At 33.6% G+C, this 27,923-nt stretch overlaps 1 protein-coding gene and 1 pseudogene across 2 annotated transcripts; one reads left to right on the top strand and one right to left on the bottom strand.

Moving 5' to 3' along the window:
* The first annotated feature begins 277 nt into the window (after positions 1 to 277).
* On the top strand, positions 278 to 3,806 carry LOC101258303 (probable metal-nicotianamine transporter YSL7; annotated as a pseudogene).
* A 615-nt stretch (positions 3,807 to 4,421) lies between these two features.
* On the bottom strand, positions 4,422 to 19,228 carry LOC101250339 (uncharacterized). 2 transcript variants are annotated; one of them, XM_004247383.5, is made up of 27 exons: positions 18,936 to 19,228; positions 18,487 to 18,670; positions 18,274 to 18,395; positions 14,634 to 14,756; positions 14,343 to 14,486; positions 13,577 to 14,235; positions 13,283 to 13,404; positions 13,106 to 13,197; positions 11,950 to 12,172; positions 11,754 to 11,817; positions 11,295 to 11,443; positions 11,106 to 11,176; positions 10,849 to 11,022; positions 10,692 to 10,763; positions 8,621 to 8,722; positions 8,456 to 8,545; positions 7,965 to 8,040; positions 7,776 to 7,872; positions 7,575 to 7,644; positions 7,292 to 7,471; positions 7,017 to 7,139; positions 6,857 to 6,940; positions 6,505 to 6,689; positions 6,259 to 6,397; positions 6,116 to 6,175; positions 5,753 to 5,857; positions 4,422 to 4,788 (listed from the first exon to the last, which is right to left on the bottom strand). In XM_004247383.5, exons 1-27 carry the CDS (start codon positions 19,023 to 19,025, stop codon positions 4,675 to 4,677), a joined length of 3,714 nt encoding a protein of 1,237 aa, XP_004247431.1. In that variant the 5' UTR covers positions 19,026 to 19,228; the 3' UTR covers positions 4,422 to 4,674. The 2 variants fall into 2 exon arrangements, with proteins under 2 accessions (XP_004247431.1, XP_010326579.1); XM_010328277.4 differs by having other exon boundaries at positions 18,487 to 18,721; positions 18,936 to 19,227.
* Between the last annotated feature and the right edge of the window lie 8,695 nt (positions 19,229 to 27,923).

The raw sequence follows: 27,923 nt of genomic DNA, 5'->3' as shown, positions 1-27,923 counted from the left end.
AAAAAGATTCACTTTTCATTTAATATTTGATTTGAAATTTAATGAATTTAGATTGGACATATTTTTGGTGAATTAACTCTCCTAATGCAGAAGATTACACCTTTAAATATTTTATTTTCTCAACTTCCCTTATTTATTAAGTTTTATCAGTGTATATTCAAAATTATAATATTATATCATTCTTCAATTATCTATCAAGGTAAAGAAAAGTTACTTTCAAAATTCTCCTAATTTTCTACTTTTGATTATTTTTATTTTGAATTTAATTGATTTTTTTATTTTCTTTTTTGTTCAGTGAAAAGAAAAATAACAATCGAAAATAGTGTTTGCTCAATTGAAGACTTTTTTACCTATTTATATATTTTTGAAATATAATATAAATTGATTGAAAAGTTTTGATAAGAGTTTATTTTTATATTTTTTGAGTTATTCAAAAAAGCATTAAAATAAGAAGATCACGTTTAATGTATAACTTCTCATTTTTCTGTCGATAGAATAGAATAAATTAATCTAACATAGATCGAAAAAAAATGTTTTTGATATCCATCGTTATTTAATATTGTGTTTAGTATTTTATTCTTCTATTGTTCGATCATTACAATATTTTGTAGTTATTGCTTCCTTGCTGTAGACTTTGCACTATTTTCTTGTGATTCAATACGTTTTCTTCTTTGTATATGAAATTGCTATTAAACCGAGGGTATGTTGTTCTTGTTGATCGAAAAATAAAAATTAAAGTGTGATCATAATTCACATGCTTTCGAGTAAAACTTACTTATATAATATCATTGATTCATTTATATACTAGACTTTGCACTATTTTGTTGTGGTTCAATATGTTTTCTTCGAAATTGCTAATAAACCGATGGTATGTTGTTGTTGATTGAAAAATGAGGGTAAAAATTAAAGTTAGGTCACAATTCACGCGCTTTCGAGTAAAATTTACTTATATAATATTGATTTATTTATATACTTTGAATAGCATTTACATTTTTTGATTGGATTGAGTATATATGGACAACTAAACTTTGGAATCAATTGAAAAACTACTAGCATGAGCAATCTTTGTGTTCTTCCTTCCGACTTTTCGATCACTTATTATACAGGTGTAACACACGTGTTCAGAAACTAGACATATCACTTACTTTGTGTTGTATGATTCGTCAATGTAGTGTTCAAATGGTGAGAAATGGAGATGAGGAGGATCAAGAGAAGGGAGGAGGTACGCGAGGGGAATCAAGAGAGTATGCATTCAAGGACGAATATGTTCCTCCGTGGCAGAAACAGATAACGTGGAGATCAATGGTGACCGGACTGATCTTGAGCATTGTCTTCAACTTCATCGTTTGCAAACTCAATCTCACAACTGGTGTTATCCCTTCTCTCAATGTAGCAGCTGGACTGTTAGGGTTCGCGGGGGTTAGATCATGGACTGTTGCTATTGACAAAGTTTGGATTGTTGAAGCAGCCTTTTACTAGGCAGGAAAATACTGTTATACAGACGTGTGTCGTTGCTTCTTCTGGCATTGCATTTAGCAGCGGAACAGCAAGTTATATGTTGGGAATGAGTCCGTATATAGCAGAACAATCAGGGGCAGGAAATACCCCGAATAATACTAAGAAACTTTCTGTTAGTTGGATGTTTCCTTATCTATTTGTGGTTAGTTGCGCGGGGCTTTTCTCAATCGTGGCATTGAGAAAGTTGATGATAATGAAGTATAAGTTAACATATCCTAGTGGAACTGCAACTGCATATCTTATCAACTGTTTTCACACTCCAAAAGGAGCTAACCTCGCGAAGAAACAAGTGAGTTCATTGTTCAAATCGTTTGGGTTCAGCTTTGTATTCGTGGCTGTTCAGTGGTTAGTTGCACGGGATGAAGGGTGTGGATTTGGTAGCTTGCATACATTTGGTGCTCAAGCTTATGCTAAAAGGTTCTATTTTGATTTTTCGTCTACGTATGTTGGAGTTGGTATGCTTTGCCCTTACATGGTCAATATATCATTGCTAATTGGTGCTATAGTATCATGGGTTGTAATGTGGCCAATGATTGAAGCAAAGAAAGGGATTTGGTACTCTGCTGATTTATCCGCGACAAGTCTTCATGGTATTCAAGGATACAGAGTATTTATCGCGATTGCCATGATGCTTGGTGATGGTATTTACCATTTTGCCTACATGTTGGTGGTTACAATCTTAAGTTTCACGAGGAGGAAGAATCCTCGGAAAGAAGATGAAGAAGAGGATGATGACAATAAGATACAGAACGAGTACTTCTTGAAAGACCAGATTCCTAACTGGGCAGCAGCTGTGGGATACGCTTGTATTGTAGTTGTATCTGTCATTGTGATACCGATTATCTTCCCCTCACTCAAATGGTATATGGTTTTGGTTGCATATTTGATCGCTCCTATTTTGGCCTTCTGCAATTCTTATGGAGCTGGTCTTACTGACTGGTCCCTTGCCTCAAATTACGGAAAAATTGCAATCCTTACGTCTAGTTATTGGGTTGGTTTGGATAACGGTGGTGTGATTGCTGGGCTAGCTTCATGTGGTTTGATGATGTGCATAGTAGACACAGCTTCTGGTTTGATGGGAGATTTCAAAACTGGTTACTTAACCCTTTCATCTCCGCGTTCCATGTTCTTTAGCCAACTCATTGGAACTGCTATGGGTCGCATCATAACCCCTCTAGTCTTCTCAATTTTCAACCCTGCCTATCCCTTAGGTGATCCAAACGGTCCATACCCTGCACCATATGCTCTCATGTATCGTGGGATTGCTTTACTTGGAGTCGAAGGTTTTGATAGTCTACCCACTCATTGCCTCATCCTCTCTGTTTGTTTCTTTGTAGCTGCAATACTCATCAACCTAGTCACTCAGGCGCTGAAGAAATGTGAGACCAAGTACAGAATTTATCGATTCGTTCCTAGTCCAATGTGTATGGCTATACCATTTTACCTTGGAGGGTACTTTGCCATTGACATGTGTTTAGGGTCATTGATCCTTTTCTGTTGGCAAATGTATAACAAACAGAAGGCAAAAAATTTTGGATCTGCAGTGGCTTCTGGTTTAATATGTGGTGACTCCTTGTGGGGATTCCAGCATCTATTCTTGCCCTAGCTGGTGTCAAAGCTCCATTTTGCATGAAATTTTAGTCAGTTTTACATGTTATTTTAAGGTAGGGTATTTTACTATTTACTAGTGTTAAGACAAGTTGTGTTTCTATATGTTGTTCTTGTTTTGAAATGCATAGGTCATTTGCATAGACAATTTATGATTTTGTTAGCAAAATACTGCACACTCTATTTGGTTTTATGTTTTGTATTGACAGTAATGTGTACTTGGCTTACTTGTATCTTGTGGAGTTACTCCAGGACTTCATCACACCTCACAGAGTGATTCAGGTTCACACTCTTTTATCATTCACAGCATTAGGCACACAATATCACTGGACAAACAACTACTTCAAAAACTTGATCTGAACAGAACATGTTAACTTGGTCTTACTTCAACTAAATACTCCAAACTCATCCTCAGTGTGTCTTATGCAACGAACACTTGATGCTGATGTAACATATAAATTTTGGAGTATATTTTGTAAGTTGAAGTGTAAAACTGACACAATGGAAACAAGTTGAGGTGTCTAGATGTGCATACTCAAAATTGTTATGTTTAATTGTCAGTTTGAGGCCAAATTCGAGTCTTGTTATTGCAATTCATATTCATTTCAAGGGAAGAGCGTGATTATCAGCAAGACGGCAACTATGTTCTCAAAACTTGGTAGTGAAAGTTTTGCCTCTTGTTTATCTCATATCTTCATTTTCTTCAGATAGGTAGTGTTATGGTACACCAAAGGCGAAGCTAGGGTTTTACAAAGACGAGTTTTAACTAATAATAACTGAGTTCTAAATTTATTATATCAAAAACTACAAATGTCCCAAGGTTAGCAAATTCCTTTGACACACAAGTAGCGACCTGCACTAATGGTGTAACGCTATCTCTGTTGCAGGAAAGGGAATCAATGTCTCTATTGGAACTTGGAATACCCTAAAAGGAAACATTTACGTGAAAACCAAATAGAAAGAAGAAAAATCACATACACAGATGTGTTATTCCTTCTCTTTTGTTTTCATGTTCTGTAAGAAATGGGTACAATCTACCCCAAAAAAGTGAATAGGCGGTTAAGTTCTTACGCGATGTCGGTGACCCTATGCTAGACGTACTCACTGAGGACAACGTTGAGCAGTGAATCTCATGACACAGAGAGAGAGAGAGAGAGAGCAGGGATTGAGGTGGTGTCCGTGCTCAACGAAGTCGAAATGCTATCCAAAGTGAACTAAAAGATTCAATAGAACAAGGCCTACTCCATCAGAAGATATCAAACTATACAAAAAAGCTCAAATGCAGAAAAAGAATATTAGGATATGCTTTTTCTTAAATTACTCAACTCATATGTACAGAGAAGAGAGCTAAAAATGAGAAAAATTGGGTGAGACTTCAGGACTTGCAACTGGAAAAAAATCCTATCAACTAAGTATGATACAAAAGGGGGGGTCAGGGGCCAAGGCCAATTGGACTTTGGGGAACCTGAAATGGGTTATCCACGCGCGGGTTGCAGAACAGGAAAACAAATAAACCAATGCCTTGCTATATAGTTAAACATATCTCCTCTACATGAAGTAACTGAGAGATGTTTTCTTTCTTGATCCACCTTCTCCATATAAATCATTCCACTGGAGAAGCTCATTCATATTTGAAGACTCTGATGACACACTGGCACATACCTGCATTTGTCAACACACACAAACAAGTCATGAATCTACTAAAAGATATCAACATCCAACATCACGTATGCAGCAAGATATTTGATTGACGTTATCAAATTAGCTGCTGTTATGGAGTCATCAAGAGTGACGGTCATTTGATCGCATTATCTCAACTTCTTTTCTTCATTACAGATAAGCTCTTCTGGAGCGTGCAAGCATAATCACAAGGATAAGATGAGATGAGTTCAGGTTTATGTGGAAGGCTCTAGAATTAACCAAAAAGAGGCACCACAATATGTTTAGTTGCCTAAAGAATGGCATTTGAGCTCGTAGGTCCAAGTATCACAGTTCCTCGGACCTCCAACACGGCTTTACCCAATGGACATCCTCTTAGTCACTTCTATACACACAATTAGCAGGCATTGCACCATTACAAAGATTGTGATGCTGTAATAGGGACCAAAGCAATTAGCTTAATAAACTAGGACACAAGGTTTATAACGTGGCACCACATCATTAAAAAACCACCATTGTAAAAGAGGAGTATTGGAGTATCTCTATATTTCGCTTGTCAGATTAAGGGCCAGCCAGTGCAGATACAGAATCCCTATCCACATAAACCAAATTCCGTTTGAACTATTTCACCAGTAGCATGTAATAAGACGTGAGAGCCAACAACACTCACCCAGTTAATATGATTTACCCCTTATTTTTATGAAGCCAGCTCCCAAATCCAAATCTGTATCTCCCACCAGCAAATATATAAATAAAATTTAAACTTGAGTATATATCTATCTAATGTTGACGATCAGCAACAGGTAACATCCTAAAGGATCCATGAGAGTCCCAACTCCCCAAGTTCACTACTTGGCAATAAATAAAGTTACCAACCTTTCTCCTGAACCCCAAGTAAATTTCACAAAGGAAGTAGAATGCAGCACATAAAAATTATCTTAACAAATCACAGTATGTGCTACTGTACCTGCTCATGTGCATACTTAAAATCATCCATGTTAAGAGGACGAATGTCTGCACTACTATGCAAAGCCGGTGATGGCCTGCTCTCTGCAATTGCCAATGTTTTCTCCTGAAATCATGCCCCAAAAGTTAAAAAAAAAATAAAAATAAATCGAAAGATTAGCAGATTAAAGTGTAAAGACACCTCGCAGTTGATGATGACCTAATAATTTCCAACATCACGAAATGAAACACACACATCATGAAGCATAACTAAACAACTTCCAAACAAAATTAGTAATAGTTGCATTTTTTGTATGTTGTGGATCCAGGTCACCAATTCAACCAAATTTTGAAAGAACAACAAGACAGAACTCAGGCGACTGACCTTCTTCTCCTTCTCCAAAATTTCTCTAATAGGGCAATGCGCAGCGCTCACACACAAATTCTGGGATTGGAAATTCAAAGTGGCAGTAAGTATGATATGCAACATGGATTAATAAATGCAGTACAAGTAATATTGATCCAGACCTTCAAATCACTCCCTGAATACCCGTCCGTCATAGTAGCAATAGCTTCTAAATCGACATTTGGGGCTAATTCTTCCTTCGCCAAAATAACTCCCAAAATTTTCTCCCTATTTGAAGCATCTGGCAAGTTTACCATTAACCTGCATCAAAGGTACACTTACGGCATCACTACCATAAAACACTTGAGACATCATGATCAATCAATCAGTTACATAAATCACAAAAAAATAATTAAATTTAAGTTTACCTACGGGGAAGCCTCCTAATAACTGCTTCATCCAGGTCAAAGGGTCTATTTGTTGCAGCAAGTACAAGAACCCGTTCCTTATCTTTTGTACGCAAACCATCCCAATTAACCATGAATTCATTCTTCATCTTCCGCATAGCTTCATGCTCTCCCGGATTTTCTCGTCTTCCCAACATGCTGTCCACCTAGTAGACATGAAGAAATGGATGGAAAAGGAAAATATAAACAATAATGACATAAAGAAGAAAACTTAATAACTTCGTATGGATGTGAAAGGGAAATCAAACTGTCATCTATTTCGGAAATAAATTTGGGGCAAAAATGGATGCATTGTGCAGAAAATGTCACCAACCTCGTCAACGAAAATAACACTCGGAGCTATTTTACTAGCTAATGTGAAGACTGCTTTGACATACTTCTCCCCTTCACCGAACCACTGGCAAGAAAAAGTTGTCAACCATTTTAAGAAGGGCAAGTCAAAAAAGAAATGGCAGAAACCACATCAGTAGTACCTTGGATGTAATGCTTGACATTGATATGTTGATAAAGTTTGCACCAGCCTCAGTAGCAACAGCTTTCGCAAGCATTGTTTTACCAGTACCTGGAGGTCCAAAGAGCAATATTCCCTTGCAAGGCTGCAGATACCATCTTATTCAGAAACACAAGTGCATACTTGATGAACAGGCTTTAATAACCTAAACCTCCCCCAAACCCAAAAAAAAAAAACCCAGAGAGATGGGGTAATGAAGATGCCAATGGACTTCAACATAAAGCAAATTCCTTTTACCTTGGTCAGCTGTCCTTTACAAAACAATTCTGGTCGCTGAAGAGGCAGCATCACCAGTTCTTTCAGAGTATCCTTGACAGTTTCCAACGCCCCAATGTCATTAAAAGTAACACCAATATCACTCGGCGGAATTACATCCCCAAGTAGTTTCTTCTCGAACTCATTTTCAGTAACCACGTCCTGAAAATCAAGCACCCATCTCACAGTTCAGAAAATTCAGAATAAGAAGCACCTTTAAATAAGTAAATTTGTACAGTCAGAGAAAAATAACTAGAGCCTTCACCTTGAGGGATTTCTTCAAACTCTTCGTTTCACCCTGAATGCCTTGAAACATACTGAGCCCATAAGCAATGCTGCAAAAAAAAAAAGACATTTCAGTGACATGTGAACTAACCGAAAAGAACTTCGCCCTACACAATTGAACCAAGAGAACATTTAATCTACATGTTGCAACATTATGGACTACGGTGAAATCAAATTTGACCTTTCACTGGAGATAGCTAGCTTCGTCTCTTTCATAGCAGACTCAGATTTATGCATAAGGTGATGACTCAAAGCCCAGCCGATTATCTTTTCAACACCTTGACAACCACATCAATAAACATGACAGACTATTATGATCAATTAAAGCATTTCAAATCTTTAAGGCCTAAAACTATGAGAAATTACTTACTTTCATTTGTCAGTGCTTGATCCTTTATGCATAGAATTTCAAGGTCATCGCAATTAATTTTGAATCGATTCAAAACCTGAAATCACTCATATAGTTAGAACAACTCTATAAATCAGTTCATTGAGGATGCAATTTCATAAGCATCATACTCTTCTTTCTTACACAATCACCATAACTGTCAATTGTAAGCATTATTTACAACTTTAGGTCCATCATCCATGAGTGGTCAAACAAAATTAACTGCCTCTTCTCACAAGGGATACACTGATGAGAAGGTGGTTTTAGACTTTCGGGTGAACCCAGTATAATACAGTACGAAAATGAAAATTGACGTGCTAAAGAAATGTCCATGGTGTTGCCTATGTAAGTAATTAGAATTTCACAGAACATAGAATATTTCATATGGGCTTACAGAATCCACAAATGGAGAAAACTGAAGGGATCTAAGAAAAAGTTTTTTTCCCCTTAGATGGTAAGTAAATAGCACTCACATTGCGAATGCTTGCAATGTTTGACTGAGATTTCATAGTTTCCATATCCCGATCTAACTTTTGCTTCCAGTCGGATAATAAGGTTTCGTCCTGCCACAAAACCTATATTAAATGCTTGCATCAAAATTAATGCAGTTGGCCGTCTAAACATAAACTGAAAGTTACCTGAGGGATCTGTATGGTAACTTTGTTGGGAAACAGTCGTGTGAGCTGCTTCATCGTCTTGGGGGTTTCTTTGCTTCTATCATGCAACCTACCAAAATTATCCTGGAAAGGAATGACATTAAATGCAGTAATATCAACCATTTTGCAGGTAAACCCAAGCCCCTAGGCATCTTTAGTTTATAAAAACGGTTAAGCATAGGTTTCAAAATCCATTTTTACTGAGTTGCCTGTGGGTTTAAGAGATGAACAGTTTCTGTTGGGGGATGGTTGGGAAAGAATGGAAGTTAAAGGATTTGATCAAGGAAAAAGCCACAAACATTAAATAACATGCTCTAGTCAGTTTCTTTGTACGCCACACTTGCCACCTCTAATGCCCAAACAACTCCAGCAAAAGAAACTACGTATTTTTGGTTCTAAAATAAAAACTACACATTTCCTTCCTGTCCCTCCTTGTAACCTTTCATTCTGTAACTCCCTTCCCAAACAACTCCCGCAAAAGAAACTAGGTATTTTTCGTTCTAAAAATAAAAACTACACTATTTCCTTCCTGTCCCTCTTTGTAACCTTACATTCTGCAACTCCCCTCCCTCATACTTACAGACACATCATGCACATGCATCTACTACAAACACCACATATGAAATTAAATTTCTAGAGGAAATTGGTAGGTGGTGGCAGTGTTGTCAAAGGCGTGCTTTGCCTCACTTAATGTGCACTTCATTGTCATCATCAGTGTTCCGAGGCATGCTTTTCCTTGAAATAAGACTCTTCTGAAGAGGCAACACTAAACAATTGATATTTCAATTTATTGTAAAAAAAAGTCAATTTGTTTGTTCATATATTTGTCATTCAAGCTTATAATCATTAGTCTTGAATTAAACATATATATTTGTACTTTTTTCTCCCTTCGCGTGTTTTTCATTAAAGCTCACGGCCTCACGCTTTTTTTGCTCTTAATTCCCTTAGTGATCTCAAGAGCTTTTGAGTTTACTGCTATTGACAACACTCAACACTGGGTGGGTGGTAGTAGCTTCAGTGATTGAAAGATAAAGAAATATGAGTAAGAGTAGAAATGTATGCCTAGTATAAGATGGGTAAGAACAGAAATATCTGTGCTGTATAAGAAAAAAGAACAAGGATATGGATTAAATGGGAGTCAGGTGGCTTGGTAATGTCTGTACTGATTACTAAAACCAATCTACTCCTGCCGATACCCAATCTAATCCACAAATTTGACACTATGCCTGAGAATTTCATGTAATGTATGAAAGAGTTTGAGTTGTATGCTCAACCATGCAAACATATGAGTGTAATACTTTTCAGAACTTAATGTCAGCCACAGGAAAATAGAAGATAAATTTGAATTTTGTGACTTGTCACAAAAATACTTTCAAATAATTATATGAAACCATTTGCAAGTGTAGACACATCATATATATGTATCTACATGTGTGTGTTAAAAAAATAATTACTTGAGGACAGAGACACAGATGGGTAAATGCAGTTTGGGTTATTGAGAAATATAAAATATGGACAGGAATCGGCTCCGAGGGCTTTGGTCTAGTGGTAAGAGTGCAGTGGGTGATATGTAATTAGGTGCATGTTATGGGCTCGAACCCAACCACAGACAGAAGTCTGGTATTTAAGTGGAGAGTAGAGCGGTAGACCCATTAGAGTAGAGAAGAATGTATTGTATAAGAATGAAGTACAAGGAATGGGTTTTTGTGGATTAAAGCTGGCACCATATTTTTAAAACCCAATTTGACACCCAATCATTTGACAACTCCTACATCTCAGCATATTGAGGAAAAGGAGTCTCTTTTGTATTGTATGCTCTTTAACTATGCAGTTCGTAAATGACCAAATGTAAAAGGCTTGGAGACTCCTAGTGTCAGTCATGGGTAATAACAAAATAAAGAAAATCCATATGAGGCTATTAGCACATTGACAAACTCCCCCTAAGACGTGCAGCTAAAGTGCCTCACAACCTCATAGTTCTTAGGTACAACACTGAGAACAAGAAAAGGGAAAACCAAAAACAAAAGGAAAAGGAAGAGAAAGTGTTACATACTGGGAAGGCAAGGTCAAGCAATGCTGTTTGGTTACTTCCAAATTTTGTAAATAGCAAGCCACCAGGATGCGACTGTAACAGATAAAAAGTAAGGCTATCAGCATCGCAAGTCAATTTTTTATCAGAAAGAAATGCAGAATAACTATGCCTTGCATACTTTCTCCTTTCGGCTGTCCGACTGGGCATGGGAAGCTATGGCAACAACATTCTCTGGCAAATGCTCGAGCTTAATCTTGAAAGCAGCATAGGCCTCAGGATTACCCACCATAGACTTCTCAATGTCTTTGATGAACAAAACAAGAGGGCCACTTTTACTTTCTTTTAAAGCAACCTATACAGATAAAACATATAAATAAGCTATCACACTCGGTTAAGAAGTGGAATAGTATCATGGAAAGGAATATTAGAAAATACCTCAAAGAGTTCATTAATAGCAAGTTTATCAATTTCATCATTACTTGAGCTATCAAGACGGAGCAAGTCAGCTGCGGAAAAAGAAAAGATCATGTCACAAAAACGGCATGCTCTGTTGTTCGACATAGCTGGGACAGGCAACAAATAAATGATGGAACTTTCTGATATAAACCAGCAGCAGAGAAATACCAGCACAAAAGAACCCATGATCTTCATCGCACAGGCCACCAAGATCATTACCCTCAGGAATTGATCTATCAAATCTGACACCAATTTTAGAGGACCCATTTTCCTCAAATGCAAGAACCACTTTGCCCCTGTAACCATATGTTGGACCCCTGCAATCATGCATGTTATAGTGATTTTAAAATAAAGAAATGACTGACCGACATATCTCAATAGAGACAGCATTTTGTTCACAAGAAAATGAACTAAGCAAGAAGTTAGTCCTGACAGAGAGCATTTTATTCACAGAGAATAACAAGTAGACCAATAGCTTGTTTTTCAATCCTAACAGAGATCATTATTCAAACAGCAAGTTTTCAGAAGTGATTCAAAATGCATCATCAATCATATTATGTATGAGATTGAATGAGCTTACTGAACTAATATCACTGGAAAATAAATTAACAGACTTACTGCAGTTACCTTATAGGTGATTGTAACGGAGAAAAGCTTGATGTTAAAGATCCGATGTACTTCACTCTATCACCTGTCAATATGACGGTTTTGCATTAAGCACAAAACTGCCACCTACAAAGGATATTTTCTAGCCTGACATATATATATATATATATAGAGAGAGAGAGAGAGAGGGAGTTCTCACTATCAAAGAAACAATTACCTTTCTTAAAAGTATAGTTTTTTGATGAGGCAGTCGATGCCTCCTGCTTGGGCTGAGCATGAGAACTTAAAATTGAACCACCAGTTATATCAGCCTCAACACTTGAAGCCGGCTTTTTATTCAGATGCAATGCTGCCGCTTGCGCCGCACGTTTAGCAAATACACTAGCTCTCTCTGGTTTTGAGCTTACTTTAACAGGCTCGACATCTTTGGAACTTGAAACCTACATAATATTAAAGAAAAAGGAAATGAATTGGAGGGTAATAAAAATTCGATCATATTAACCTGTTCTTACACCAACAATAACAGAAATGTTCAAACTACAATCACTCCCATTTCACTTAACACTGCCCAATAATTCTCAGGTGGGCAGCTGTTCAATAGTCTGACCACCATCCATATGATTATTAGAAATTTTGCAAAACTTTAGATTGCATTGCCCTGAGCCAGCCGTCAAGCACTTCCCCATTTACTTCTAATCTGGCTTGCAGTGGGCAGTGTGGATGATCAGTGTTGATTTATATGAGCATACTAACAAAATCCCAAATGAAACAAGGAAAATTGTTGATTCACACAAGCAAACTAACAAATTTGCAGCCAAAGTTTCTGTCCCATTCTGTAATACCCCATTGAAGTAATATACCTATTGTTCTCGAGGCCAAGGCTCAAACCAAAATGTTTTCCTTTCTTTCCCCCCTTACTCAAAGCTGTTTTTTCCTTATTTTCAAGCCATTTTGCATATATTTTGTCAGTAAATGTTAGATGAAATGAACATTAATACATGTAATAGTTTATCTTTTGATGGTTACACTAGAAAAAAGAAAAATTTGGCTATTATGCAAAGGAGCTATTGGTCTCACAATTTTAGATACAAAGTTTCCTTTTTTCAACCCCAATAAACAGACTTTCCTATTCAATTTATTACTAAAAAAGGAATTGGAAAACCAGAAATGGCCTGTAATCCGAACAGTCTTAGCTTGTCGCGTATTTCTCGTATAACTTTCAAAACTTTCAACTACATTTCTAACTTCCCATGAAATGAGGCGATAGGAAGCAAGATAACTAATATAAAGAGGCATATTGGGTGTAACCAGTGGTAAAAAAGTATGAGCCCCTCAAATGAGGACACATGAGCCAAGTAATAGAAGACACTTACACCAGGCAGCAAGAGAGAATCAACTATCATTAGCTTAGCACAAAAGTACTTAGCAAGTGCTTTGGCCAATGTCTCCTGATAAATCTCTGAACCTGTGAGCAGCAAGTCAAAATGTGATTTCGAGGGCAGGAGAACTGAACAAAGCCAGATAAGTGATTTCTATGGAGCAGTAGTTACCTGCTGGACCTGATAGCAAAATCCTAGGGCACACTGTGGGAAGATCTGATGCAAATTTTGCAAACCCGTTACACTTCAAGTGTATATAAGTGGAAGCAATCAGAACATTCTTTGTATTTTCACTGTCAGACAAAAATGTAGTATAGAAATCAATGGAACACATTCCAGAAATACACAAGTGCCAATTTCAACTTGAACAAACATAATTTTGGTGCGAGAGAAGACAGAAAAGAAAGCAATACCAACCAGAAAACTGGAAAGAGGGGGGGAAGGGGGGTAAGATCAAATTTTTACCATAAGTAATATGGAAAATTTTCAAATGTGACATCAATAGTGTTGAAATCAACTACTCCTTGCTGTAAGGCATTTTTAAATGTTTGGCGCCTAGTTAAAGCAGAAACTGGACGATCAAAATCCTTGAGTAGTTCTCGGAAATTCCTTTGCTCCTCAAAAATTTTGGAAATGCTACCACTCAAATCGAACTCAGAAGCAGAAGATCCAGCAAGCACTTGAAGGAGAGGTTGCACCTTCCCAATCTCTGCATCAACTGAATCTAGTACAACATTATCAAGATTCAAGTTACCATTCTCAACGCCAGGAGATATTACATCATTCTTCTCATCCACCAAAACACCAGGTTCGTCATTACCATCAGAAGCATCCTTCATATCAGTATCTAAATCATCTTTCTCTGTCAGACTCAGACCACTTGCAGAGGGTAGTATTGGCACCTCTGAACCTTGTTTTCCATCCTTACCATTTTGAGATGATGGTGGGAGAAGGGACAAGTCTTTCCGTAGATTTGACAAAGATGCCAGGGTCGATGCAACTGCTACAGTGGAGGGATCCCCAGACCTTGCCTCAAGATGGAGTCCCTTGATTGATCCACTATGAGCTTCCAATATGCTAACAGGATGGGCCAAACTTGTAGCAGATAAGTCGTTATCAAAGATCTAAAGTATAAGTCAAGGAAATGCTGGTAACTCTAGTTCTAACATCCAAATGGGTTTCAAATTTTTTACATGAGTATGAACTCTCATACATAATGAATTAAGGATACGTAAGCATGTTGACCAGATGAGCCAAAAACAACCTCATCACCTCCTTTGAGAGGAACAGTAGAATTCTTTGGGTAGACCTTGCCATTGACTTGCACATCGCCTTTTTTCCCCGTAATTTCAAGAAGAGTAATGGATACCCCTTTCTAGTCATAAGGAAAACATAAACAGAATGAGTAATGTGGTTATCTTTTTACTAAAAGCGAGAAACAATAGAAAACAATGTTAAACTATGAAGAATCACAATTTTTGAGCCAGGATAAAATAGTGTCTTAAGAAAAACTCAGGCTTACCTCTGTCTCAGTGTGCTTGAGATTACATAAATCTTTACTAACTGTAGAATCTCCTATCCACAAGTCACTTTCACGACTTTGACCTACAGTATACGTTGGGCGATGCATGACAAGATGAGGATTCTGCAAAAGCAAGTAGAAGCTAATTAGTGTATTAGGTGGCCTAATTTCAGAAGAAAACCCATCAACAAGTTGGCATATAATATGCTGTTGATATAAGGAACGGTAAATATGTAAAGTGATTCCGCCTACATTGAAAAGTGAAAAGAGCTTGATAATATGTGCAAACATTTCGGGTATATTTAAGTTTTAACAGTATAAAGAAACTTTCTAATTGTTAACTTCCATAAGGCTAATGTTGAAAGACAGACAATTGAGTGGCCAACACCAAGCCTCGTCTCCTTGACACACTAAAAATAGAATAGTCTCTCAAACTTCCATATCAAAAGAACAACTACAACCAGACTTAAGTGAATGAATCAGATCAAAGCAGTCTGGAGACATTATAAGGTGCACCTTTGTGTAAAGTCTAACTCAACTTTCAACATGTTTCCAATACCAACCCTACCATGTCCATAACTATCATAATTTAAAGATTTTTTTTATAATGTGGTGTTCTTGCTAGCTTGGGTGCACCTTGACTACTTCAACAACATACCCATTACCTCCTACTAATTCAGGTACTGAGTACCTCTGTCCACCAAGTCTGGGATAGATGGGAATAAATCACCTACTGTTATTACTTCGGCTGAAATATGAGCTTGACACCTCATGCCTCTTAAACTCACTTTATTGACCACTAGTCCACACAATAGCATAAAAAGCCAACTTGCTCTTCAGCACTCATCTCACCTGCCTGGATACTCATGTTGGCTTGTTGGACAACGTTGAGACACTACATCACACAATCTTATGCTTTTCTGGAAGATCTTTTCCAGCACACAACACAAACTTCCACAGAAGAAAAATGGATTCTACGCATAATGAGACCTTTCAGAATGTCAAATCCATCCTTCTTTGAACAAGTCTTTAATTAAATTTATTAAAAATAAAAACAAAAAACAACAGCCTAACAAAAACAAAAAGAACACCTTTTAATCAACAATGAAGGTCAAGATTTTGCAACTACATTAAGAAATTTAAAATCCCCATACCAGACAATGTATCCACGTCTTCTCTTTTATGTACAACTTTCCAGAAAATAAAAAATAGTAAGATCCCTATACCAGACTTCCCAATCATTCAGATTTTTCCTAATGCAACATTTAGAATTTTAAAGTCCCCATACCAGACTACGCGTCTACATCTTGTCTTTTTTGTACAACTTTCCAGAAAACAAAAAGTAGTAAGATGCCTATACCAGACTTCCCAATCATTCAGATTCTTCCTAAAAGTTATGCATCTACTACCCTGATTTTTGTAGTCTGCCAGTATTGCATCTGATTGAGTCCCAGACTGTTTATATCAGGCCACACTTTCAACCATACTAGCCTGGCCAAATATCTTTTAAATGTCACCTAACCTTTTCAGATTTCTAATTAAGATGGGAAAGAAAAACTCCTTTCAAAGAGTCCATGCTAATACCAGTGGAACGGGCATTTCTACCACTTCTTCCCAACAAATTCCATTCTTCACATTGGTGTAAAGAAAGCTACAGTGAAGCCATCCGTACCGGGCACGTTATCTCCCAAGCAACGTCCCAGACCTTGAGTGCTTGAAAGTAAGATCTCTTTGCTGAATAGTTTTTCCAAATCTTCCCTATAGTCTCAAAAGTAACTTAGTTCAACATTGATCCCCAAATCTTCCCTCTCCTTATAGAGGTTGCAATAAAACTTTGGAGTTCGTTCCTAATATCTTCCTGCTCTAATGCCTCCGCTCTATCAATAATAAGATACTTCACAAAATTATCTCTTCTATGAGTAATGAGCGTTAGTCATTTCAAAGAAGAACTTCATTTCGCTATCACCTGTTATAACCATTTAATGTGTCATTTCTCTTGTAATCTCCTCATCGCCGCTTAGGTCTTTCTTTTAATCCTTTTAATCCAGTAACTTCAATGCCCATAATAGATTTGAAATCTTCCATTTGAAAAAATGGAAAGATCCCATTTACTTCCATTTCTCCAATCATTCCTCCGCAACTTCACTTTTCTCACCAATACATTGCAGTCATCCCAAAATGGAGTAACTACCACACCAAGATTTCACATTCTCGTTAAATTCTGATGTTCTACCTACAAATACCAGATCTGAAGAGGACTAGAGTCTTGTGCAGGACTCTATTGACAAGTGGAAACAGACATAGTCTCTGTAAGTGTGTACTCTGAAAAAGAGACATGATGCTTATGGCTCTCCTCTTTGAGTATTTGGAGTATATGAATCTACACAGATAGTTGTGAAACCGTAGCTCCCTTTCTTATACTTCTGCAGTACCTTCATGGTACTAGCTAAGGAAATACATTTACGTATCAACCAAAAGTAAGAAAAAAGATTGGTCTGAAAGACCTCGGTAAACCCTTTTGGATGAAAATGAGAAACTTTTCCTCCTATTTTTTGGAGATCAGAAAATGATAAAGATATGGACCACATATCCATTTCTCCATGTGAATTTTGGATTTCCTCAATGCAAGTTGATAGATTTGAATCCTGTCTTCCACATATCTAACAAAATGATATGCCCTCGCTACTACCCAGGAATGACATTTCCAACATACTTCATACTCTGTTTCTCCCAAATCTCCCTCCTCATTTGAATCCTGTCTTCCACATATCTAACAAAATGATATGCCCTCGCTACTACCCAGGAATGACATTTCCAACATACTTCATACTCTGTTTCTCCCAAATCTCCCTCCTCATTTGATCAGTAGGCCATGTATGCAGTCGCTGTAATCCTTGAGAAACCACACAAAAATTGACATGTTTGAAGGTACATCTCATAAGAATGTGTCTGGAGAGGCACCTTATACTTTTGAGCACCCTTTTGTCCCACTTCATTAACAATGCTGATGCCAATTTACCAAGAAAGTCCAGCACACTAATCTAACTTTCCATAACAATGATTTCAACTAAAAAAGAAAGATGTCCCCATAACGATGATACAATTGTATTTCATACATCTTCAGTGTTTGTCTTTTGCAGATTTGCCAAATTTTGTCCACCTTCTATCTGGCTTTCGCTGCTACTCATTTCAAGAGATCATCTACACTCCTTGTGTTCGACGTCATGATGTTCCTCTACCTGTTATCAGATCACTTTAGAGTTTAGCCTATTACCCCTCCCCCGGCTTCCCCGTTTTCTACACTTGTCCACATTACATCAGAAGATTTATGAACTCCTTCCCTTCCCACAAAATCAGATTTTACACTTGTCCACATCCATAAATTTTTTAAGGTTGCTCAAAAATTGAAACTTTACTCATTTGTTACCCGTGGCAGTAAGCTGGTTAATGGAATACTAATTTTGGTGTCAAATCATCAACAGTACATCACATATGTCCTGCTTATTCATTTCGAGATTTTACTTGAATCTTTACTACTTTACCCACTTACAAGAGTAGAAGATAATCACAGTGAGAGCTTAAGAAGCAAAACCCACCTGCAAGAATCAAAGATAAACATACAGAAAGCTTCAGAACCCACCTGCGAGCACTGCGAAAGAAGTTTACCCCATGCAGCACCATTAGATTTCAGCTGCCGCTTCTTTCCCCGGTTCAATGCCGACCCGTTTGACTTGGATTTATCCACATCAATCGCAGAATCACCTAAACCCATCACACAGAAGTTCAGAAAACATCAGAAAGATCAAAACTTCGATAAAATCGAAGCACATGCAAAGGAAAAAAAAAAACATACCTAAAGTCATCGGTGATACCAAAGGCTCGTTTGCCCCTTCAGTTTCCATCGATTTCTGTGGCGCAGCAGCAGCAGCCGGAGTAGCAGCAGCATCATCCGATGATTTCAAAACACTGGCTCCTACGAGATCAGCTGATCGAACCTCTTGCTCAGCAGATTCCGGCCCTGAATCATTTACCCCACCCTGAGATTTCATCCCAAGGGTATCATTAGTCGATGACAATGCCTCCACCGCCTACAAGGCGGATCAAATTACATACAAAATTCAAACAACTCAAGAAAAAGAAACCCCAAAACAAAACAAAAAAATCAAAGATTTAAACTCTAGTTAAATTATTAAACAAAATTCAAACAACCCCAAATCTTTCTTGCATGTTTTAACATCGATTCACACGGAAATAACCCCCAAAATCCTGAATTCATAATCAGATAAGAAAAAAAAGCCAAACCTTAGACCGCTTGCCATTATTCTGAAGAGAAGATGATGATGGTGAAAGCGAACGCTTTGATGAAGAAGAACTTCTTCTGGTCTCAACCATGTTTGATCTTCTTTACTTCTTCTTCTACAGATCCAAAGAATTAGAGAAGAATGAAGCAAAAAAAAACGATTTGGGTTTATGTGTGAGAGAAAAAAATGGGGAAAAGGTGAAATGATTGCGTGAATATCAGTTATCGAGCTCCGTTTGTTGCTGAATTTATATGCAGCTAAAGTTTTTAAAATGGCAACTGGCAAGGACCAGCTAGCAGCAAGTAGAAACTTTATTTGGAAAAATAAGGGTTAGATTATTTAATCTTTTATTAAAAAAAAAAAAGCAAATTATTACGTGGGCTTCGATGTGGGCTTCGGACACCGAATATAAAATATTTGACTAATAGGTATTGATGAGATTGTTTCATCCTTAATTAGAGGTATCAGGTTCAAACCATGGGTATGGAGAAAATCTTATTAGGAGCGTCACCCCCGAATGGACCCTGCGGAGCGCAATTCTTTTCTTTTCACTTACAAGATAGAAAGTTCAAATTTCATTGAAAGCGTAGTTTTTTCTTCTCCTTACGCTCATATAATAAAAGAGATTCAAAGAAGCTTTGTAACTTAATTTCGAGGTTTGAAAATGAAAAAACTTGTGATAACAACATTCGAATTAATCAAGCTAGTGAATTTTAAATAACGAACATAAAAGTAAAAAGAAAAAAGAGAAAGAGATAAAGCAAAGTCAATGACTTGGTTGTATTCACTTGCCAAAGAAATTGAAATACTATTTGCTTGTGCTTCTTTCAAAAAGAAACAAAAACTAATCTGATAGAGTGATCGATACATATCTATCTATGATTCAGTAAGAACTCCAATGTAGACTCCGGACATCGAGTGACAAATAAAAAAAATAACAACAATGTAATTCATATTTGGATGGGTTATTTACTTCTTCTTCTTTTTTTGTCGTTTAACTCTATAAATGACACATACATAGGTTGGACGGACCAGTAACAATACTTTGTTTCTTACATTACTACATGTCTATTAGCTCATAATAACATTGTTATGATCCATACTCGAATTGACTTATAAATTCCTAAATGAGACGTATATAGATTGGACGGACCAATAATAAAATTCAATTTCTTATTATTATTACTATTTAGTATCACCTCATAACAACATTGTATTTCATATTTGAATTGATTATTTGCTTTTCTTTGGCTTTTAAATCACTAAATAGACATTCATAGGCCAGATGTGCAATAATAAAATTTGAAAATCGAACACTTACTAACAAGGTAAAATTTTATGTATTCAATCAATTGAACTACTATGATTGACATGCACAAATAATTAAATGATTATAATCTCTCAATGTTATCATTCAATTGTTTTTTTTCTTCTAAAGACCCTAAATTTCACAAATACGTATAATGGTATCAATATGAAATAGAAAAAGATTGAAAGTTAAAAAGGATAATATTGAAGTGCATGAAATCAAAGCATCTTTTGATATACGATTTGAACATGACATTTGAGATGATAGAGTTAGTTCTTTTTCTTTTTGCGGAGATTGCTTTCAATGATAATGTAATTTATTATTTTCTCTTATTGTTTCCTAGACTTCTTTTTAATTCTTCTTCTTCTTAGTCTAATAAAGGAAGTGGTATTTGATACATCCAATCATATGATTTAAAATATCAGTCAAACGATGAACGTAAATTTATTATTAAATAAATTGTTAGAGTTCTAATTTGAATGTGATTTATAATCTCTTGTCACATATGATTCTTATGCACCTAACTTAACTTTCATCTTCTGATTCATGTTTATTTGATAATTGTATATAAATCACTTTTAATATCTTCTCGAGTATCACTAGTACTAATTCCTTTGTGTGTTTAAGTGCAAAAAATGTGATTAATAATGTAAAATTTGGAGACTTCGATGGAGAACTGATGGGAATTGTTAGTTCATTAATATGTTTAAACGATATAACGTAAATTATCACATTTTAAACAAATTTAAAATAATTTTTGTTCATATGGATAATTGAAGGATGTAGGTTTAGGTTGTTAGTATATTTAAGACATTTTTTTAGTCATCAAAATTTAATAAATACTTAGCATTTTGCATCCTAAACATTTGTAGCTTTTGAAATTTTGCAATTTTTATCAAATATATTATTAATGATTTGTTATTAGAAGGTTTTGTTTGTTAGTTACGAGGATAAATTTGTAAAGAGATAATTAGAGAGCTAATAAAAAATAATTATGCTTGAGCACAAAAAATTTATGCTCATACTGATATTGAAAATTTATAAACTTACGTTTTAACGAGTCACACAAATAATGTCATAATACATTGAACCTAACATTTTATTGAGAATTGAATTCTTTAATAACATTGCTTCTTCAACGAATCAATTGAACTCAATCGATCATATAATTTTCAATTGAAATCTTAATCTATTTCTTTAGAAAGAATCATTGGTACATATCTCTAAAATTCTGCATAAAAGTTTTCATTTATTAAAAAGTTGGGCAATTTAACTCTTGACATTCTTAGTAATGAATGTCTTTGCTATTCAATTTTGAAATTATATTTTTAACTTTATTAATTTAATTAAATTTATAATTTAACCTTAGTTAAATTTAAGTTTTAATTATCTCATATCCACCTCTTTTTTTTTGTTATCAATAATCTTATATATCTCTCATTCTCTTTTATCAAATTGTTTGAAATGAAGTTAGTAATTAACACGAACAATTTAACTTTCAACTTCAATCTATGATTATATTATTCTTATCTTTTACACAAATTTGTGATACACTTATTTTATTATATATTAAATAAAAATTTAATTTTTTATCCTAAATTTTAATATAGAATTATTATTTTAGTTAAAAAAAATTCTATTTGCTAAAATATTATATTGTATCCAATTTTTATTGTCTTATCCTCTTTTGGAATATTTTATTAGTTTGTTTGTTGTTAAAGATGGAAAACACAACTATTGGGCACTATATACACTTCTGTTATTATTTTATAATTTTAATTTTTTTTTTGCCTTTCTTTAACCACACACTTTTACCATTATTTTATTCTATTTTTGCTATTCCTTGGGAACAATGAATGGTTAAGGAAGAAACAACCAACAATAAATTTATATAAATTAAAATTATTTTTTGAATTTTGTAAATTAAAAGATTCTCAAACCTATTTATTTTTTAGTATTAACTACTTTATTGAATTTTGTAAATTAAAAGATTCTCAAACCTATTTATTTTTTAGTATTAACTACTTTATTTTATTCTTTGTACTTCCATTCCTCTTGTTTAGCATGAACATGCATACAATATTATACATTATATTATGATATATAATATTAATTATGGTCAAAATCATTGTATATTGAAACCTATTTTTAAACTATTAGTATTACAACTTGCTCTGTGTGAAAGATTAAGGAAGAATTGTATTTTGTGATGTATTTTTTTTTTTCTAATGTGACCAACAATTTAGAATGATTATGTGAAATTCCTCTTTTCATTATCGGTCAATAATATGTGTTTTGTTTTGTTTTTATTATCATCGAAAAGAGATTGATTGGATATCGTTTATTCATATTCATAACAAAAATAGAAAATAAAGTTAATTGTAACATTTGTAAGACTTTTTCTTAGACTATAATTATTAAAGTAATCATCATAATTTGTAAAATTATTTTAGTTGAGGAGTGGTATGGTTGATCGATGAAAGAGTTGAAATTTCTTTGATCTTAATTATAACTTTTAGATTTTGTTGCGATATGTATGACCGTTTTATGCTATTGAATATATATTTTTCTTCAATTTTGATATTTGTCGTAGTTTTATTATGTTAGTTACTACTTACACGTACGAGCAACATAGTTTTTGAAGTGATTAGATGTGTTTTGGAGAAGAAATTTTATTTCAAAAAGTTTGAAAACGAGAAGTTTGACAAAAGCCAATATATATTTTGATTAAATGCATTTGAATTTGAGTTTTGATGCTCTATTAGGTTTGAAGGATGATTTACAAGACACTCAAAAGAGTGGTTTAAATCATTAAGTTGATTTTTAGTGAATTTCTTTTAAAATCTAGAATCGACCATGATCAATATCTGAATAACATGACCTCGAAAAGAAGATTTGATGACTTCAGCATGTTCATAAAAACATGATTGATTTACATATTTGATATATATTTTGGGAGGTCTCAAATGAATTTTAAGTGCTTGATTAAAAATTTGATGTTTTGACCTAGTTTTAGCAAATGGTACCTTGAAGCAAGTAAGCTCCAAATTGTGTTTGATTGAAAAAATTAAATTTGCATAGTAATTTCAAAATCATAGCGAAATGAATTGTTGAAATTGTACGAAAAAGTTATGCTTTTGTAGTGTGAAGTATTGTTCTTCTGATGGACTCGTAGTTACAAAAGTTTTATCGCAAATGTGAAGATCTCTCTATATAAAAAAATTGATTTCATATCATTCACTAAACATCGATTTTTGTGAGGTAGAAAGATTTTCAATTATATCTCATTTTATGATTTTTTTTTAAAAAATTTGTTAACGTATTATCCATGATATGATCGTATAAATGTGAGATTTTAAGTTTGAGGATGAAGAAATGATTTTTTTTATTGGAGTATTAACTCAGGATGAAATTAACTTATTTCTAGACTTAGCATCTATGGTGTATGAATGATATTTTAAAATGAAAATTATTGTTTTGAATCTGTTCAAAAAGAAAATACGTATTTATGAAAGTTTGTTATATTTTTGTTTGACATTTAAGGTAGATTATGATATATTTTTAAAATTTGACTTAGGTGATGATACCTTATTGTATCCAGCATGTTATGGTCGGAGCGTATTGATTTCATTAAAGAGTTGGAAAAATGACTTGTCTAATTTCAACTATTTATGTATGAAGTTTATATACATGCGATAACAGTACAAGCAACAATTGATAGATAAAAATACTTTGATTATATATGACTAAAATTCATGTGAAATTATGAAGATCAACCATTTTTTTTTAAAACTTCAGTTATAAATGCATAAACATCACTCATATGCAGTATTAGACAATAGACGTACCAAAACCTAATTTCAAATAAAGTGTCTAAAATGTGCATACAATATACATTAAAAAAAATATAAATTAAATAATAATGTCAAAATAATCTACCTCACAAAATGTTTCGATTTTATATCAAAAGTCACTTTTATAAAAGAAAAGAAGCCTCACGATGCAAGGCCCAAACCAAAAGACATGATTGCAAAGCCCAATTAAAATGTGAAGATGTTTTCTTTAGAAAGCCCAAAAAGGGGAAAAGTTGAAGATTTTTTCTTTCCGTTCAAGAAAATATTTTACACTTTGTTTGGATTATTGTTATCTATTGTTTCATAATGTATTGTATCGTATTGTACTGTATTGTATGGTAGATACAATGTTTGGTTAGATTGTATTGTTTGTTTTGTTTAGTAACATTTTAATTGTTTGGTTTGACTGTATCATACAGTAATGTAATTTATAAATATCCTTAATTATTTCCGGGTAGGAGGTTTGACTAGGTTTAAATAATTAAGGTAAAGGGTAAAATAGTATTTTGAAATATTATGTAAAGATTAAGAAACTAGTAACAATGGGAACACACCAAATTAGTTGTTTCATAAAATAGGGATTTCCATTGTTACGTAACAACGAAATTTAACAATACAGTACAATATATTTTAAGTAACAATCAAAACAACCATTGTAGGTATATTAACGATACAATACAATACAATTGATAACAATGATCCAAACAAGTGTTAGGGTCACTTGCACTTTTACCCATATTTTGTGTTAGGTTTTTAATTTATGCCTTCGTGACAAATATTTTTTTTTTGTCCTAAGTTATGTGATACTTTGCAAATTTTGAGATTTCAATAATTTTATATATTTTTAAAAGAAAAAAGGTCTTAAATATATTCGAAGCTTGATCACAATTGTTGCTACAATACAAACTTCATGCATGATCTTTTACCCCTTGCACTATTTAATAAATGTATTTTAAAGATATATATGTGTCCACGTGAACATCATAAATATTGCATCATTTTGAAAAGTAATGTGTCCACGTGGGCACATATATATCTTTAAAATATACTTTTAAAAAGTGCATGAGGTAAAAGGTTCTCCATAAAATTTGATATCGAAACAACTATTTTGGCCAATGTTGAAGTATTTTTCCGACCATTTTCCCTCTTTCAAATATCAATTATAATGTCTTATAGTATTTATTACGTAGTTTTCAAATATGTAAAATTTACTTTGATAAATTTACATATTACATGTCTAATTTCACAGATATAACTAAATCATTCAACTCTCGAAAATTTAATTATGTCATACAAATTGAGACAAATAAAATAATTTTTAGGAGGACATAAGTACATATTCATATCATCATATCCAAAAATTATAGAGTTCACTAAACATAAGATCAATTGCTAAAATTTTTTTTTAAAATTTAAAATCAAATTATTTAAAATATATAATATATAGTTTTATAGATAATTTAGGGAATTGGAATATCATGGAAGCCTAAAAAAAAGAGAAGGCCATACATTAAAGATGAGGAAGTTGAGGTCCACATAAAATCAGTAAAAACCCAATGTTGACAAAATTTTAAAAAGCAAATGGAATATACTCAAAAAAAAAAAAGGGTTTTGTGGGGAATTAAAATCCCTCAAGATATTATAAATTTTTTTTTTTTTAAAAAAGTAACTTAGTCAGACCAAAAATATTATCATTTATCATCATTCCATCCAAAGCCTGCAGTTACAACCAAACAAATATGCAATTCAAATTATTCAGTAAGATTGTGAAATTAAATTGTATTTTTAAATACTGATTCAGAATTTTTATTAAGTAGGTTAGAAAAATAAATATGATATATCTATTTAAAAATGAATTATGAAGTCCCTAAATTACTAAGGTAACTTTCAGTCTTATGCTTAGGTATTTAAATCCTATATATTCACTAAAATTTTGAAAAAAAATACTTTATATAAATAGTTAATTTTTTATCAAAAGGGTGCAGGTGAATACTCTCGCCCCATCCTAAATCCATCACAACCACTCTATCTTGTTATACTTTGTTCGATTTTCAAAGTAAAAAAAAAAACTATTTATTTCAAAGAATTAAAGACGTTGAACATGTTTTTAATAAGAAAAAAAAACGATTCATAAATTAGCATGCAAAATTGTTTTTTTTAATACTATATTTTTCCTAAATGCACTTTTTAAATATTGACTAAATAGTTACTAATAAAATTTATGCTTAAACTAAATCCAAAACTTCAATATGTGTAAAATAATAAATTAAGTGTTAGTGAAAAAAAACTTACAAGATAATAAAATTGCAAGATTACAATTGAAAATAAAATGAAGAAAGTAATCTCTTCAGGCTGAGGCGCGGATATCTCGCTCTCTTTAAGGAGATTCAAGCCCATGTTTTCACCGGTCCAGCAGTAGTCCTCTTTGACTTGTCCCCTCCAGGATACAACAGCCTTTACAAAGTATAACTCAACAACTGTGGACAAAAGTTGAGTCCAAAGCTCCACAAAAAAAGAACACCTCCCTTCAACTAATAAGAACTCTCTTTAGACTAACTCTTTCACTCTTTGTTTTCTCTTATGAATTGTGTGTCTCTAAAACCAAATGAAGACTACCACTATTTATACTACGAGATAGTAAATAGTGAAGATAATGGCCTTAGGAGTTACATAGGTTACAATGGGAGTTACATAGGTTACAATGGGAGTTACATATGTTACATATGTTACAAAGGGAGTTACATATGTTACATAGGTTACAAAGGGAGTAATGGAGGAATTAAGAATGAAATACATTGATGGATAACCAATGCTAATAGATGATGTAGAAGTCATCCATTCTTATAACTTCAAAATAAAGCAATTTAATAGGTTAAATATTAATATTAAAATGCTAATAACCTAACATTAAGTTTGTCCTACTACCTCATTAGGCTTTAGTTCATGTCAAATTCAAACTCCTAATGTGCATTTAATTCACAAGTCACATTTTTTTTTTCCATTTCAAAACAAAGTTATAAATTTTATTTTTGAAGTTAGGCATTTTTTCTTCTACAAGTAGACTTTCGACATATACATTGGAAATTTGGTTTGTCATTAATGTTTTTTTTGGTTTGTTATTAATGTTTTCTAAGGCCCAACCTCTACTTTCTTTATTTTATTTTAGTTGTCATACTATATTTTACGAAAATGGATTTTGACTAATTCTGAAGTTAAATTAGATCATATTGATTTGATATTTTTTTTAAAAAAAAGAATTAAATATTCAAAAATATATTAAAAGATATTATAAGTTACAACTTTTTACAAATTAATATTATGAAAGAATATATCGTAACATGTAAGTTAAAGTTTTTAATATTTGATTTAAAAAAGAAATCATAATAATTAAAATTGGACGGAGAAAGTATATGCATGCGTTTTTTAATATTAAGACACATATGTTCAAAATGAAGAATAATTTTTTTGAAGTTATTATTTGATTTAAATTCACTTTTTATATTTGAAATTCATCTCACTTCTTCAAAACTTATATAACACTTAGAAGTGTACCCTTTTGTGGTGTTTTGTCAAAATTTCTAACCAATGAGAAAATTCTATGTTCATTCCTTAATAGTTCAATCTTTTTTTTTATAACACACTCACTAAGTAAATAAAATTACTATAGATCATGATTTCTATAATTAAAAACATTCAGAAAATATTTAAAAATAATAGGCCATTATATATACTCTTTCTAGTTCATATTAAAAGTGAATGATATGGACTTGATACATTTATCGAAAAAATATTTAAGAACATAAATAAAAAGTTATTTTTTACTATT

The sequence above is a fragment of the Solanum lycopersicum genome, chromosome 9 (genome assembly GCF_036512215.1).
Source record: "Solanum lycopersicum chromosome 9, SLM_r2.1".
NCBI lineage: Eukaryota > Viridiplantae > Streptophyta > Magnoliopsida > Solanales > Solanaceae > Solanum > Solanum lycopersicum.
Note: the sequence above shows the minus strand (reverse complement) of the source record. Positions and strands in the feature narration are given on the sequence as shown.